The 16,879-nt window shown below is 37.7% G+C and overlaps 1 protein-coding gene across 4 annotated transcripts in view; it reads left to right on the forward strand.

The window, feature by feature from the left end:
• XIRP2 (xin actin binding repeat containing 2) overlaps positions 1–16,879 on the forward strand; it is a 597,703-nt gene that overhangs the window by 458,967 nt on the left and 121,857 nt on the right. For all 4 annotated transcript variants that reach the window (XM_021924350.2, XM_003907567.5, XM_021924351.2 and 1 more), the window contains one exon: positions 12,429–12,582. In XM_021924350.2, the coding sequence (XP_021780042.2) occupies positions 12,429–12,582 (154 nt within the window). The remainder of the gene's footprint in view (positions 1–12,428; positions 12,583–16,879) is intronic.

The following is a 16,879-nucleotide window of genomic DNA, read 5'->3' on the forward strand; positions in this document are numbered from 1 at the left end:
GATGGTCTCGATCTCCTGACCTCGTGATCCACCCACCTCGGCCTCCCAAAGTGCTGGGATTACAGGCCTGAGCCACCGCGCCCGGCCCAGACTGCTTTCTTTTTATGAGGAAGCTAGTCAGACTGGCCATCCTAATGGCCTCATTTTAACTGAATTATCTCTTTAAGGGCCCTGTCTCCAAATACAAGAATATTCTGAGGTACTGGGGATTAGAATTTTGGGGGTACACAATTCAACCTATAACAGTATTCAATGAAATCAATTAACTAAAGTGGATAGATGTGCTGAGTGTACAGGAGTAAAACAGGAAATGTAGAACTCAGGCAACAAGCACCTATAGGAGTGACAAGGATGGTGTTGATTTTTGGCTGTGCAGTTAATAAGGATTGATAAAATCTATAAATAATTTGATGCATTCTCTTCCCTGGAAATGGTAATTTCTGTTTTGTTATTTAATATGTAAACCCATTCTGCAGGGAGTAATAGAAATATCATGAGAACAGATGATCCATTAAAAAAATTGTTTCATAGTATTCTAGAATAAAAAGTCTCCTTGCTTACAGACCATAATTTTAGTACTCCTTTTGTTTCTCTCATGTATCACAGGTTTTTAGAAAAGTTTAGATGCTGAGTTCCATCTAAACAAACATTTTTAAAGTTTTGGCAATAAAGTTTTGGTTCATTATACATAGAGATATAAATTACGTTTTTCCTCCTCTCCCCGGGGAGTTAGCCTATTTTCTTTATGTCTTTCACTCTAGAAGATGTGTCTTCACCATATTTGGACATTTCTCAGTTGCATTTTCTTCTGAATGCTTTGTGTGAATATAAAATTCACAAAGTATTCAAATCCATTCGACAAACATTTAGTAAGTACCTGCAGTGTTCAAAGAAAGCAGTATGTGAGACTCAGTGTGGCTACAAAGATGGATAAAGCATGTTCGTAATGAGCTGACAGTGCAGTAGGGGAAACAAGATGTGTCAAAAGTGACTAGAGTACGAAGCGGAATGAAAAAGATGTAAATACTGGAGGAGCTCTGACATGGAGTGATTGTTTTTAGCTAGGGCATTTGGGAAAAGCTTCCTAAACCAAGTGTCACTTGGACCTCATGTGAAAGCAGTTTGGGAATTTCTATAGAAAACAGTGGCAAAGTGGGGCATTCAGAGGAGCTTTCTTTAGACAAACGTGTGTAAACACTGGTGGAGACGCAGAAAGTGTATTCATTAAATGCTGCTGTCCCTTTGGGAGTAGCCAGAAGGATGGCCCAGATCAGGGTGGTGGAACGCAGCGGAGCCATGTTGAGAGGTTCTAAGTGCCAAGTTACTGAAAAGTCACTGGGAAACCAGGAAGCCCAGTTAACTCAGCTGCTAAATTTAATTTCTCAATACTTCATCAAGCATTGTTAAATGAGGGGGCAAGCCACATTGTTTCTCTTGACCCTTCTAAAGTGATGTGTGCAGTAGAATGTGATAATGTTGTGATAATCATTATTATTTCTCCATCTAGTTATTGTATTTGTCTATTTTTCTTGCTGCTGTTCCTTGATACTATTTCAATATAACATGTCATGAGACTTTTAAAAGTCAGCTCATCATTTATCAAGTGCCTACCATGTAAAAGGCACAATGCTGCAAGAATTTTAGAGAAGAATAAGATACGTAGCTATAAAGGAGTTGATATTTTACCTCTCATGCCATTTTAGCCTACATTATTTCAGTTTCTGGAACTGACAAATAAATTACAGTAGGGAAACAGGATGATGCAGAAGTTAAAAATATCAGCTTAGCATCAGACTGAAATAGGTCCACCACTGTCTTAAGTGTGTGGCCTTGGGCAAGTTACTTAAGCTCTCTAACATTAGTTTCTTCATGTAAAATAGAGGCAGCTACCTCATTAGTATTGTTAAATCTGTTTAATAAAAAGGATGTATTTAAAGCAGAGTACTTGGCACAAAGTAATATTCAAGGAATATCAGCCTTTATGACTTCTTTAAGGACTACATTTCTTCATTTTTCGTATTTGTGAGTAGAAAAGTTAGAGTCACAGAAGCTGAACAATAGGAGATGTGGTGAGCATAATATTTTCTGGTTATTTATTGTTGCATAACAAACTACCTCCAAAATTTGGTTATTTAATGCAGTTTGTTTTAATCACTCATGGTTCTATAGGTTGACTTAACTCAGCTGGGGAGCCTTATGTGGAATAGCTCATGATGTTTTCATCTAACGTGGGCCAGGGTTAGAGTTATATGAAGTTATAGGACTGAACATCCAATATCCTCCAGGCAGTTTATGCTTCTGTTGCCTGGGACATCAGCTGGGGCTTTAGAATGGAGCACCTACAAATGATCTCTCCAAGTGGCGTGAGCTTCTCAATGCATGCTGATGGCTTCTGAGATGGAGTCTCCCAAAAATGAGCGTCCTGAGAGACAGGACACTCTGGCAGAAGCTGCAAGGCTTCTTTCTTCACTTGCATATCTGGGTAGCTTGTGCTCCTTGTGCTCTCTCTCTCACTCTCTCTTTCTCTGCCACCTTGTTTTTTGAGGCCACGGTAGTCTCAGATATAATCACACTTCTAACATGGCAGCTGGCTTCCAAGAGGCAGGAAACAAAACCTGCCATGCTAGTGAAGGGCTAAGCCAAGACTGGAAAGGTTGGTCAAGCGCCATTTCTGCTGTGCTCTCTCAGAAAAGTTCCTACAAGATGAATGTTGATTCATGGAGGACAAATAGCCTTGCTTCTTGATGGGGGAGTGGAAGGTATATTGCACGTGAGCATACAGATGAGGAAACTGTCCTATGACAGTATTGTAAAAATTAGTAGGGGAGACATGATTTGTCCTTGTTTTTCTGATGAAAAGCCTAAGGCTAAGGATGTTATGAGGTAGCCAAAGTAACTTCTATTAAATGGAAGAGCTTCACATTAAACTCTGGCTCCGAATGAGATCTTCTGGGAAAACTACCCTCTACATCTCCTCAAATAACTTGTCATTTGCTTTCTTCTGAGATGGGAAAAACCATGGGGGCTGACAGTAGTGATCTTCCCCCAACTCCCGTCCATCTACACATCCACACCTACACCCTCATCTCCTGTGCCTGTGCCCTTGATTGCATGTCCTACTGTGAGCCTCACTGTCAGCATCATAAAATGAGAATAGCACCTTCCCATAGGGTTGAAATGAAAATTCTATGAGTATAATACATGTAAAGTGCTTAACACCATGCCTGAAATATAATGAGTGTTCAATACTTCCTACTTATTATTGTTGTTGTTACTATTATTACTATTCAAATTTTTTAGAATAGGAATTTACATTGCCATCTCTTTCTCTTCATTATCAGTCTTTCCTAAGCCAACTCTCTTCTACAGGAATGGTTTTTACCTAGGCTACCTCCTAAATGCCCAAATTTGGGCATATTGGAGATATTTTTATTGCATTTTTTTTCTAAATTCCCTGCTGCATTTGAAATGCCCTACTTCCTTGGTATTCAAGACTTTGCACTCCTCCCTGATTTCCTGTGTCAGCCACAAATAGTTGTACAGGTTTAAAGCATCTCAAAGAAACACATATAAGGGAAGGAGATTCACAAGAAACATGAGGTAGACTTGTGCATCTATCATGATGACTTTCCAGCAGATGGCAATAACATAATCTAGTCTAATGAAATCAGTATATTGTGACAGCCTTCTGACAGATACAGAAAAGTGTTTTGAGGAGGCACCTTTTTCCAGCTTACAGAAATGCTCCATGTGGACTGGTGGTGACTGAACTTCTGACTGTTTCTCCTCTACTGCCTTCACCAGATAATCTTTGCTTGTCCCCCAAATGCCTGAGAGGTTTGTTTCACAGCTGTCTAGACTTATTCTGCATGTTCTAATTCAATAATAATTGAGTCTTACTGTTGAGACTACCACCTTATTGCTGCTGAGCCCTAAATCTTTCACTCCAGCTGTGACTTCTTTGAATTTCAGATTTCTCGCTGCCTGCTGGACATATTCACCTGGATGTCTTTAGGAAAAGCTCAAACTCAACATGTCAAAAACTTAATTCACTTGATGGCCCTCAAGAATGAAACTCCAGCATCATTTTTAAAGCCAGATAACCCTGTTGTTCTGCATCAGTATTTTCATGGAAAATTTCAGTTTCACTTTTATGTATGAAATTAACATAGGGAGGTACAGAGAAGTATATGCTTTTTGGGGTCCCCCTGAGGGTCCATCCAGAGGAGTGCTGCCCCAAAACTGAGGGTGTGGCATGTGCTGGATTCCCCCAGTTTTCCTTCTAGATCAACTCATTCTTTGTGGTCAGTCCAGAAGGAAGCCCACGATCAGCCTTCACTTCTCTGAGGCACATATGCATTTGGGGAAGACATTCACTCTGTTTTATCAATTTCATAAAGCCATCTCAATTAGAATATCTAGAAATTATGCTAGACTTCTTGCACTCCCTCACTACCTTTATCCTAAAAACTACTACTTTGATGCCTAAAGATTTGTAATGGGTTCTCTTCCCTCTAGTCCCCTTCTCACTCTCCTAATATAGGCTTTTCCTATCTCTCAATTGGAAATTTTAATAAATTCCTTAATACACTTACTACAGAAGATGTTACCGTCTTATTCCATTGCAGTTGACCCTTGTGCAACACAGGTCTGAATTGTGTGGGTCCACTTACGTGCAGGATGTTTTCAATAAGTAGTCAACCCTCCATATTCACTGGTTCCGCATCTGCAACCAAACACGCATGGAAAATACAGTGTTGGCTGGCTGGGAGACCCATGAATATGGAAAGTTGACTTCATCTGACTTCATATCTACACATTCCACAGGGGTCTCTGTGAGACTTAAATGTGTATGGGTTTTGGTATCCAAGGTGGTCCTGGAGCCAATACCCCCTTGGATATTGAGAGGCAACTGTATGACCCATTTTTCACACAGCTGACAGATATATCTATCTAAAGTAAAATCTAATCCCATCGCCCCCACTTAATTCACTTGCAAGAATTCTTGTTACCTACAGGATCAAATTCAGGAAGCTTTCTCTGACCACATCTCCCCAGAATCTTCCACCTGTGTGTCCAGGACACCTACATTTCTTTATTATCACACACCCCTTTTTGTTACAATACTCACTTAACGTCTCTTGCCCTGCCATTAGACTATGAGCTTCTTGAGGACCCAACTTGCACCTTAATCATTTTTGTAGTTATGGTGCCTAAAACAATTCTTGAGATAGATTAATAAAACATATTTTGAACGAATGAAAGATGAGTATAGAATAAAATGATTGAAGGGGCTTCCTGGAGGAGACTGCACTGAGCTAGGTCATGAGGGAAGAAATATTTTTAATACATAGTGGGAGGAGGTACAGTCTTCCAGGAAAGGACTTCTGAAAAAAAATAATAAAAGTTCAAAGACCAGGTGGGACAGTAACACGGCAGAATTCATATAAGATTTCTTCTCTTGTCTTTTATATTTTGGTAATTTTCTTTTATTTTTGTTCTTCTCTTCATGTCTGTGTAAAACTTCTTTATGCTTCTGTTAATATTTTTATTTCTCTAAAGAACTTACTGAGTTTGGGAGTGTACACGAGCTAGCTCAGCAGTTTAAATGTAGACAAATCTAAATATTTTCTTTTTATCATCTTATTTTTTCCTGGTGACCTCTTCATTCAGGGATCCACACTGAGAAGAAAATATATAAAGCAGTACAGCCACCTGCTTTGTTTTCAAATGCCTGGTAAGACATTCTGATTATTTTAGGGGACTCTACAGCTCTGTGTCTCTTGTGAAATAGACATTGGGTTGTATTAAAGACTTGACATTTTTCATTCTCATATCTTAAAAAATATTTTATCTTCTAAGATCATAATTATACGTATGTTAAAGCAATACATGTATATAAATAAGCAAGAAAAATTATCTTGTAATCTCAGCACTTTGGGAGGCTGAGGCAAGTGGATCACCTGAGATTGGGAGTTCGAGAACAGCCTGAGCAACATGGAGAAATCCTGTCTCTACTGAAAATACAAAATTAGCCGGGCATGGTGGTGCATGCCTGTAATCCCAGCTACTCAGGAAGCTGAGGCAGGAGAATCACTTGAACCCGGGAGGCAGAGGTTGTGGGGAGCTGAGATCACACCATGCACCATTGCACTCCAGCCTGAGCAACAAGAGTGAAACTCGGTCTCAAAAACAAAAAGAAGAAAAGAAAAGAAATATTACCTTAATATTTTTCAAGTTTGTTTCCCCTATTTTCAATTGCTTTCCTCGTTTTGAAGAGTCATAAAACTAGTAAAGATAATAGACCTTATCGAGAGCTTTTACTTATTTACATATTATTTAAGCCAGAGCCTCCACTAGTGCCTCTGGAACTGTCTCTCCATAATCGGCAATGACTTCTGTACCCTCAACCTCTTCTCCAAATACTTCTGTCACCTTCTCGCTTTAACAGAAACATGGTTCTCCCCCGAAATCATCAGTGTCCCTGAATTGTCTCCATGTACCTGGAGACCATTCTTCCTAATCACTCCTCTCCTGTTTTTTTTAAAACAAAAACAAAACCCTGGCCGGGCTGTGGTCAAGCCTGTAATCCCAGCACTTTGGGAGGCCGAGACATGGATCACGAGGTTTGCAGATCAAGACCATCCTGGCTAACACGGTGAAACCCCCGGCTCTCTACTAAAAATACAAAAACTAGCCGGGCGAGTGGCGGACGCCTGTAGTCCCAGCTACTTGGGAGGCTGGAGACAGGAGAATGGCGTGAACCCGGGAGGCGGAACTTGCAGTGAGCTGAGATCCGGCCACTGCACCCCAGCCTGGGCGACAGAGCGAGACTCCGTCTCAAAACAAAACAAAACAAAACAAAACAAAAAAAAAAAGAAAGAAAAAAAAAACCCTGCACATCTGAGACTCATTCAGTCAGGTGCACCTTCCCCACCAACCACCAACCATCATGACTGATATTTATTACATTCAATGGTTTCCCTCATTTACAAGGACATTGCTACACAACTTACTTTTCTCTGCCTTTCAAGTCCTTCCATTTTCCTGGGACACCATCATGGCCCCTGAGTTCCTAGGTTTCCTCCTATGTAATAACTTTCCCTCTACTCTAGCTTTCATTTTTTGGTCACAGCTGGATCCTAGCAAGTTACCCTACTCTCTACAAACTAAAGCAAACATCTCAGTTGCCCCAGTCACGATTCTCTCCAATTTGCTTTGCCAAATATTCACACTAAAAGGGTTCTTTAGTTTCACCAAGATCTCCAGTCTGGGGACCCTTTGTCTGTCTTCCAATGTACCCTTTCTTTCCTTTTAATCCAACTTACATTTCACAGTGTATCATTTCAATCGCTCTGTTAGATCTCTTGGTGGCAACCTAAATTTCCTGTGCTTGGTCTCTGCCTGCCCTAACCCCACTCTGCGATACACATTTTATTTATACTTTTCCTCAGGAAACCGCTCCCTGGCTGAAGTCAGCTATATACTTTCTCATTGCCCAAACTAGAACTATGGAGAATTTTCTGACTTAGTAAGTAACTAAGTAACTTAACAGGCCCCATTGGTAGCCCTGCAGAGTTAATATTCCCAATCTCAAATGGGCCCCCAGCGCTGCACTGCCGCAGTCATCTTTGTCTAGTCATCTCTCTTCCCCCGTTCTCCCCAGCAATTAAGTTAAACTTTCTTCATTCTCTTCAAATACTCCTATGTTCATTAGACTTTGCATTGTAACAGAGAAAATAGATAACTTTCTGCCTGGGTTCTTATCTTCAAGCAACCAAGCATGCAAATCACCTATATCTGCATCAATTTGACCCTCCTTCCCCTCAGTGAGAACAGGAATGTTTTCTGTTATGCTGCCTTCGGGCTATATTTCTATCCCTGCTTTGGGTTCCATCCTCTTGCCCTTCTCCGGAATTTTCCTTCACTGATTGTTCCTGCTCTCTTCTATACAGTCAGCATCTCCATTTCATTAAATCATTTGAGTCAGCTTTTCAAAGTATGCAAAACTCTTCCTTTAAAACAAACAAAACACATCTCTCTCAAGTTACTGCTCTATTGCTCCCATCCACATTAACACTGAAATTTTCAATAAGTGAATTCCCTTCACCATCTCCCAGCCACTCTCTCACCCACTTCAAATTGCCTTCGAACCTTTGTACTTCCAATGAAGCAATTTTGTTCAACTGTTGACATCCATTTTGCTCAACTCAAGATATATTTTAGTCCTCTTCAAATTAATATTTTCAGTGCAAGTTCAATATCGTTAAAGATATTCTTTCCTTCTGATTTTTCTCCTCTGCCATACATTTAATCTTGGCATTTTTCAAGGCTTGGTTCTGGACTCACTCTCCATCACACTTTATATACTCTGCCCCTAAGCAAGTTCATTCAAGCCTGTTGTTTCAATTACCACGGAAAGCAGATGACTTAAATTAGTTGTTCAGTTTGGACCTCTCCTCTAAGCTCCAGGGCTACACATCCAACTGCCTTTTGGACATCTTGCTACCCAACTCATGATCTATCATCTCCCTCAAACCAGCCTTTATCTGATATTTTGACATCATTTAATAGCATCACAATCCATTTTGTTGTGCATGCCATAGAGAAAAATTAAATTCTCTCCCATTCTCTCTCTCTCTCTCTCTCTCTCATTCTCTCTCCCCTCCCCTCTCTATCTTTCTCAGACTTCTGATTCAATCCATTACCAAACTTTGAAAGTTTTACCTCCTAAGTAGCTTTCAACTTGGTTCACTTCTGGCCATCTCCATCACCATTCTTTCTTTAAGATCATCATCACTTGCCTGCAGTACTGCTATAGTAACTGCTCTTTCCACATGTATTGTAACCTTCTACTCTAACCCAGTCTGGAGTAGTGGCTCTTCACCAGCAATGACTTTGCTCCCCACAGGAGATTTTGCAATGTGTGAACCCACTTTTAATAGTTATGACTCCAGAGCTAGGGACAAATGCTCCTGGCATCTAGTGGGTAGAGACCAGGAAGGCTGTCAAACAGCCTACTATGCACAGAATAAGGCCCTAACAACAAAGAATTATCTGGTTCAGATAACACTGACAAGATTGAGAAATCATGTTCTGGAGTTAGACTGCACTTTTCACATGGCAGATCTGATTATGTCATGCGTGCACATGTATACACACACACACATACACACACACACACACAAACATTCAGTAACTTCCCATTGAGCTAAGACCAAAAAAGTAAATACAGTGCTGCAGGCCTTGTGATCTGGTCCCGGCCTGCCTCTGCAGGCCATCCAGCACCATGTGTTTTCTTTCAGCCTCCCTGCTCCCACCTACTCTATGCTCTGTCCTCCCTCCCAGTCCAGGACATTTGCACATATTGTCTTCACCTGGAAAGCTCTTCACGTAGTTAAGCCCCATTCATTCTTCAAATATCAGCTGAAAGTCATTTCCCCAGGAGAGCCCTGTGCGCGGCTCTCTCTTTCTCACTGAGTTAATTCCCCCATTGAGATACTCAGCATTAGAGTTGCATGTTTAATACTGACTCCTGGGCTTCGTTACCATTTACCTCCTTCACTAGACTGGAAGCCAACAAAGGTGAAACATATTTCTTTATTTTATTTTAAACAAAATTATACCACTAGTAGTTGGTTGTTGAACATTAGGCATCCAATAACCAAATCTCTTCCAAGAACATTTGAGAAAACTTAGTCCTAGAAATGGCAAGTGACTTAATCAAGGCCACAAAGCTAATTAGTAGCCAAGGGAGGGCTTGAATCCAACTTTCTCATTGTGAAATGCTGCATTTGTTCCTTCTAAACTGGTGTTTTACACATTTGTTTAAGCCTATAGATTTTTACTCAAAGTAAATCTTTTGTGGAAGCACAGTGTATAAAACAGATTACGAGAGATTAAAGCGGATCACTGCTTTGATTGGAGAGAGCTCAATTCAACCTCATCCAAGAAGCTCTTTTATATCTCTACGCAGCTGCCTCCTTACCCCTTGCCAGGCCCTGAAGAACTTGCCTCAGAATGACTTTGATGTGATGACTAGGGCTTGAAAATAGGTCCACCACATGTGGATTGTTCCTTACTGCCTCTATACAAGATGCACTCTTGATACTTGTGAATTCCAGAATGAGAATACCAATATAGTATAAGTTAATGTCATCACCAGCTAAAATTTAATCAAATCACATTTCCATGTAGGTATATGAAACAGAAATTATTCCTTAATATCATCAGTCTCAGTCCATGGACCATGTTCAGTGTTCCACCTTTTACCAAAACATAAATTTTCCTAACAAAAATCACAACTTTGTAGGCATCTGCACCTTCTATTTATCTCATCTTGTTTTGCAATGCTAGCAGTTGGATAAAATTGCTGAAACAAAACAAGCAAACATAATGTGTTCATGTCATAGCAGTCACCTTCCAGGACAGTGGAGAGGACACCAGAATGAACTCAGAGAAGGATGTTATACTCGTGCCACATGTCGTGGCATGACTGACACTGTGTCTCAACAGCATTATACCTCACTACAGATTATGAACATATGGATTTTTTGTAATAGTTGGAAACACATATGTTAAAGGCAATGCCCTGAAAAAAACGACAAGTTCTTTTTCTCTATTTTTCTCCTGCAATTGTTTTTAGTTTCAGTTAAAGTTCACTCTAATGAAGACAGCATACATCAAATATTTTTTGGGAGTATCTGAAGATGATATGATTACCAGTTACCAATATTTCTAGTGATTTTATATGTATGTGTGTATATGTGTATATACAAACATTTGTAATAAATGTATGTACACACATATACATAGTGAATATATTCATTCTCATGTATATTCATGTGTATGTGTATATTATATATTTGTGTGAATATATATCTTCATATATACTTGTTATGTACATGTCATATATGTATATATATATTTGCAGGTGTGTATATATTATATATAAATTGAAAAACTTTTCTAACCATAGCAAAGACATAGAAAATGTGTCTACTCTAAGAAATGTTTCGAAGCTTTTAGCTGTCTCTCAAACTTGACTCACTCATGTCTGTGTACTTAAGAGGTAACAAAAGTGAAAAACAATTACTGACATCATCATCTGAATCGCTGTTTAGAAAAATACAGTAGTCTCCCCTTATCCACGGGGGTCATGTTACAAGGCCCCTGGTGGACGCCTAAAACCACAGCTAGTACTGAACCCTGTGTATACTATGTCTTATCCCACACATATATACCTATAATAAAGTTTAACTTTTAAATTTAGCACAGTAAGAGATTCACAACAATAACTAATAATAAAATAGACTAACTAAAACACTATGCTGTAATAAAGGTTAAATGAGAGTGATTTGACCACAAGCACTGCAATACTATGATAGTCCATCTGATAACCAAGACGGCTTCTAAGTGAATCATGGTTGGTAGTATGGACAAACAAACTGATGATTCATGTCCTGGGCAGATGGAGTGATCCTCAGAGAGCATGCAATTTAAAATTTATAAATGGTTTATTTCTGGAATTTTTCATTTCATATTGTGGACCGCAGATAAATGAAACTGCAGAAACCAAAACTGCAGTTACAGGGAGACTACTGTGTGACCTCCTGTATGAAAATCTTTAACTTAGGTGTAGCTGTTGAAAACATTTTCAACATATTACTTGACATAGTAAAAATTAGACTTTTGCTTCTTGAACTGTCTTGGGTCATTTACTTTTTGCAACTTTTTATTCAAAATATTTAGTCTACTTGGCTTGGTTTGTTTTATTTGATTACATTACTTGGCCTATACAATAAGGAATGCTAGACTTTCTATGTTGGAAATATCCTTTATACTTCCTTTCTTTGGGAATCTTTTATCTCTTCACCTTTAAATTACTATCTCAAGAAGTAATTTCATAATCTTTATGAATTGAAAAACTGTACTCACTGTATGCTGGCTGAATGGATTTGTAATTGGGGAACTCTATAATTGCTCAGGTTATTATTATAGGGTGAGCATGACATTAAAAAAACTCATTTCCTTCTGTCTTCAGCATATAATGTTGATACATTGCTATTTTTTGAAAGTCCCTCATTAACATTTCTCAGGCCTAGAAAGTTGCATCCATTAACATATATTATGTTGTATTGTGACCCTTATTTCCACTCTCTCTCTTTTATGAGAGTAAAAAACACACACACATGAAAGGAAGGCTAATTCAGAAGTGGAACCAGTGGCGGAAAAGTAAACTAAGCGTTCAGATATATGTTTGCAGTTCTTGGCGAAGTTATCAAAATTTTACCCGAAGCATATTGGAAAACATCACTCACGATAGAAACTCCCTCCCTCTCTCACTCCTGCCTTCTAACCCCCCTAAAAAACACATCTGTTTCCTACTGATAGCTTTTAACAGACAACCCTTTAATGTCTTCTAACAGGAAGTGGAAATTGAGCGAAGTTTGTGCTCGCCAGCTTTTAAGAGTCACCCTGGGAGCCAGCTGGAGGATTCTGTGAAAGACTCAGACAAGAAAGGCGAGGAAACATCTTGTGACAAGATGTCACCTGAAAGTGGTCACAGCCACATCTTTGAAGGTTAGCATAGCATTTTGATACACTTTCTTGAGATCATACCTCGTACAACATGAGTGGTTAATAAAAAAAAAAATATGAGGGGTTTGTTTAAAAATTAGTAAGGAAAATAATGACTGCATATAGTTTAGGAAATATAATTTAGGAAAAATAGAGGTATTTATAAATACCTCTATCTTTATTATATTTTAATTAGTTTTTTATAACTAAATAGAATATATTTTAATTGACTATAAACCAGTACAACAAGCATTTTCAGTATTAGAAGTTTGAAACAATGTACCTGACCATAATCTGACTTTTCCTTTTGTGAAAATAAAAGAAAAACATACTTGTCTTTCTGTCTGTGGGTACCAAAAGAATGAGCTAGGAGTAACTATCAGTAGCAAAATAAAAAAAAATAATAAGATGCCTTAAGCATCTCCTTTTCAGACAATTAAACTAAACTTGCATAATGAATTTGGAATACAAAGCGACATAAGAGTGTTACATTTTAGACAGAACCTTATAAATTTGATTAATGCTTTACAAATATCATTAAAAAGTTAATAGCTCATATGTTAGAAATCACACTAATATCATTTTCAACAATGACAGACATGAAAAATATAAATAATTTATTGGAAAATACAGATCTTATTTATCATTTCTGATTAGACACATTCTGGATTTTTCCTCTTTAACCAACTAATGTCTATTGTAGTATTTGTGGTGTTTGTTAGAGGTCATAATTAGTACAAATTTTAAGATATCATTTGGAATATTTGTAGCAAACTGTTAAGTCACCAGTCCACGTGAGCAATGTGGAAAGTCTTTGGAATATTACAGTTCACAATGTGGAAAAGCAAATAGTACTCTGCTTTAAAACTTTAAAAAAGCTGTTTGCGAATCAGCACATCAGCATCACCTGGAGGCTTATTAGAAATGCAGACCCTTCAGCCTCACATCAGTTCTACTAAATCAAAATCTGCTTGTAACAGGATCCTCAAATGATTCATGTGCACATTAAAGTTTGAGAAGCTGTACACTGTGACAGAACAGACTGATTTTCAGGGGAATTTACATGTGGTTCAGCCCATTCCGATTCCGTTTGGTAGAAGGATGTAATTTGGAGTGGGAGGCAGGTGTAGAAACAGTGAAGGGGAGTTTGCTAATGATGGCCTGGGCATGGATTTCTAAATACATGTAAATTGAGATTTCAATCTCTTTTTCACTTTCAATTCATTTTGGTATGCCCAATTAATATCCTAATATGATTAGTATCAGTCTTGAGGAATTTACTCCACATATTTCTGGCCTGTGATTAAATTTTATGGGCACTTGGCTGAATGCAAAAGAATTAGATTAGCAGAGGCCAAGAAAAGGGAAGCTTCAAGGAATGATTTATATTCTGATGATTCTTTCCTGTGGAGAGCTTAGCATAGGGAGGCAAAAATGAGTTTGGCAAACTGATCGGACTTACACGAGATAATTAACTCCACTCATCACATCTTACTTCTCCTCGTCTGTGTTTTCTTTGATTTCCATGCAAAGGTTTTCAAAGGCCTCTTTATTTTAAAAGCTTAGAAAAAGTATTCTGGAGTGTAACCACTATTTACTGTCAAGATATGACTTAAATTTAAAAGTAACCTCAAATACACATTTCCAGTTACACTGACAATAACAAGAAGTAAACTTGCAAACACAAGGTGGGAAAATTGCATCTGCAAGATGGATGAACATAGCAGCAATTTTAATTTCATTTTATCTGTATATTGCACAATAACTCTAATTCCTATGTATCAATACATTTAAAAGAAACAAAATTATTTCATTATGGAATCCTTTTCATTCTTTCACAGGTCCCCAAATTTCTATCTCTGTTGGAACAATAATAAACTATTTTAATACTTAATTTAGTTAACTTGGACAGCATGCAAATTAAACTGGACGAAACCTACAAAACAAGAGCATTTTGATATTGCTGTTTTGCTATAAAGGTTTATTTTATTCCAAAAAGATAAACACTTGTTTCTAAATAAAGTGTGATAACTGAAAGATTTCAGAGTTTATACAATTATATGAGTGACTGCGACAGCCTTATATATTAGTTAAACATCTTAACTAGCCGTAAGAGTTTCATATTGAGGCAGTATTTATTTGTAGTAATATGAAAAGCAGTAGATTTTTAAAATTACACTTATAATAGATAATTTAAGTGCAACTACCTAATATCCTGCATATTTAAAATTTAGTAAACAGTGTGAATTGATAACTCCATTCCAGGACAGAACTAGCAATGCCTGTCAGATTATTTCCACTCCAATATCCTCAACTGCAGGACCAGAACAGCACAGAAAGGTGCTATGATTTTCCCCAGCCTTTCTTTCTATGCCCGATGAGCCACTCCCAGGTTCCCAGTTTGTGGACAATTACTCTCACCACTTCTGTTTCATTTACTCCATTTCCTCACTTATGTATTGGTGTCAAGTAAACCATAGTGCTCCCGTGTGCATGTTGGTGCATTCCATTCACATTTTCTTGGAAATATACTCTAACATTTGTTAAAATGATTCTAGGAAGACTTAGATCATATGACATTAAATGTCAAGCATAGTAAATCCATAATTTGACAAATGTGGGTAATTTGATAATGATGGGATATGAAAGAAAAGAAATCAATCAGTGTAAATGATTTGATTAATTGTATTATACTAATATAAAAATCTGATTTGTTGGGTCGGGCGTAGTCACTCACACCTGTAATCCCAGCGTTTTGGGAGGCCAAGGTGGGTAAATCACCTAGGGTCAGGAGTTTGAGACCAGCCCTGACCAACATGGTGAAACCCCATCTCTACTAAAATTACAAAAATTAGCTGGGCATGATAGTGAATGCCTGTAATCCCAGCTACTCGGGAGACTGAGGCAGGAGAATTGCTTGAACCTGGCAGGTGGAGGCTGCAGTGAGCCGAGATGGCACCACTGCACTCCAGCCTGGGCAACAGAGCGAGACTCCATCTCCAAAAAAAAAAAAAAAAATATATATATATATATATATATATATATATATATATATGATTTGTTGAATTTCTTTTAGATATTTTAAGACCAGTAAGTTGGAAAGTGAATACTGGAAGTCTTAGGTACTGGCGTTTGACGTACATGTATGTAGAATTGAAAAATCTACTCTTTCTGCTGAAAAACTCTGGATCAAGGAAACTTCAAATAGTATAGAATTGAATGGGTCATGTGCATCAAATTTATATGACTTGGGATTTTCTAATATGACAATTGTCTGCTCTTCACTTTTATTCTCTAACTCATAATTTTAATTTTAATCTTCTAAGTCATCAACATGTAAAATGCCAAAAGATAAAATATATATTCAAAGTCGCTTTTTCAAGGCTTTTGCAATAAACCTTGGAAATTACCTACTGTCTTTCTCTTTTTATTCTGCTCGATTAAAACTAAATTCATTCTTTATTCTTATAATGGCCATTCATCTCCTCTGGCAGGTTTCACAAAACAAACTGAACATCTGTTCTTTCAGTTTTCTACTGCTCTTTACATGAGGGGATCCTTCCAGTCATTAATGTTTCTAAAATACTGAAGTATGTATAATATATGTATTTGTGTGACTGACATTTACATATCTTATTTTTTTGTTTAAAATCAGACATTTTAGAGTAATGATGTCCAAAAGAAACTTCTGTGATAATGATAATAGAAGTGTCCTATATCTGTGCGATCCAACATGGTAACGACTAGCCACATGTGGCTATTACGCAATTAAAAAGTAGCTAGTGCAGCTGACCAACATAATTGCTAATTTCATTGAATTTTAAGTAATGTACATGTAAATTGTCATGATATTGGAAGCTGACATTCGTCCCATGAGCTAACTGTCCAACCTTTCATGAGAGTTGATCCAGATGCTAACTATTCATTTTAAGTGATCCTCTACCTGCTAATTTACCTTTATTGAAATGTATGTGTATAAGCAGAAAGAGAATTCATGTTGGCAAAACAGATAAAAGGTAAATAGCAATAATTCACATATTAAAAAGTTGCCTTCGAGAGCTGGGGATGATCTCCTCTCTTTAGTATTTTCTAGTGATAAAATTAAGAAAAATATAATTTCAACTGTGTTCCCTTTTCAATGTGCTGATAAAGCAATAGTTTTATCATAGAAACAGAAATACTACTGTGAGGCTTTACTTTTTTTTTTTTTTTTCCCCATAACATCTTTTCTAGAGCTTCATTGTCTTGGAAATATGAATCCCCTCAGGTCAGAAGCAAACCTTTTTCTGAATACCTAAGA

Source organism: Papio anubis, chromosome 10 (genome assembly GCF_008728515.1).
Source record: "Papio anubis isolate 15944 chromosome 10, Panubis1.0, whole genome shotgun sequence".
Classification (NCBI taxonomy): domain Eukaryota; kingdom Metazoa; phylum Chordata; class Mammalia; order Primates; family Cercopithecidae; genus Papio; species Papio anubis.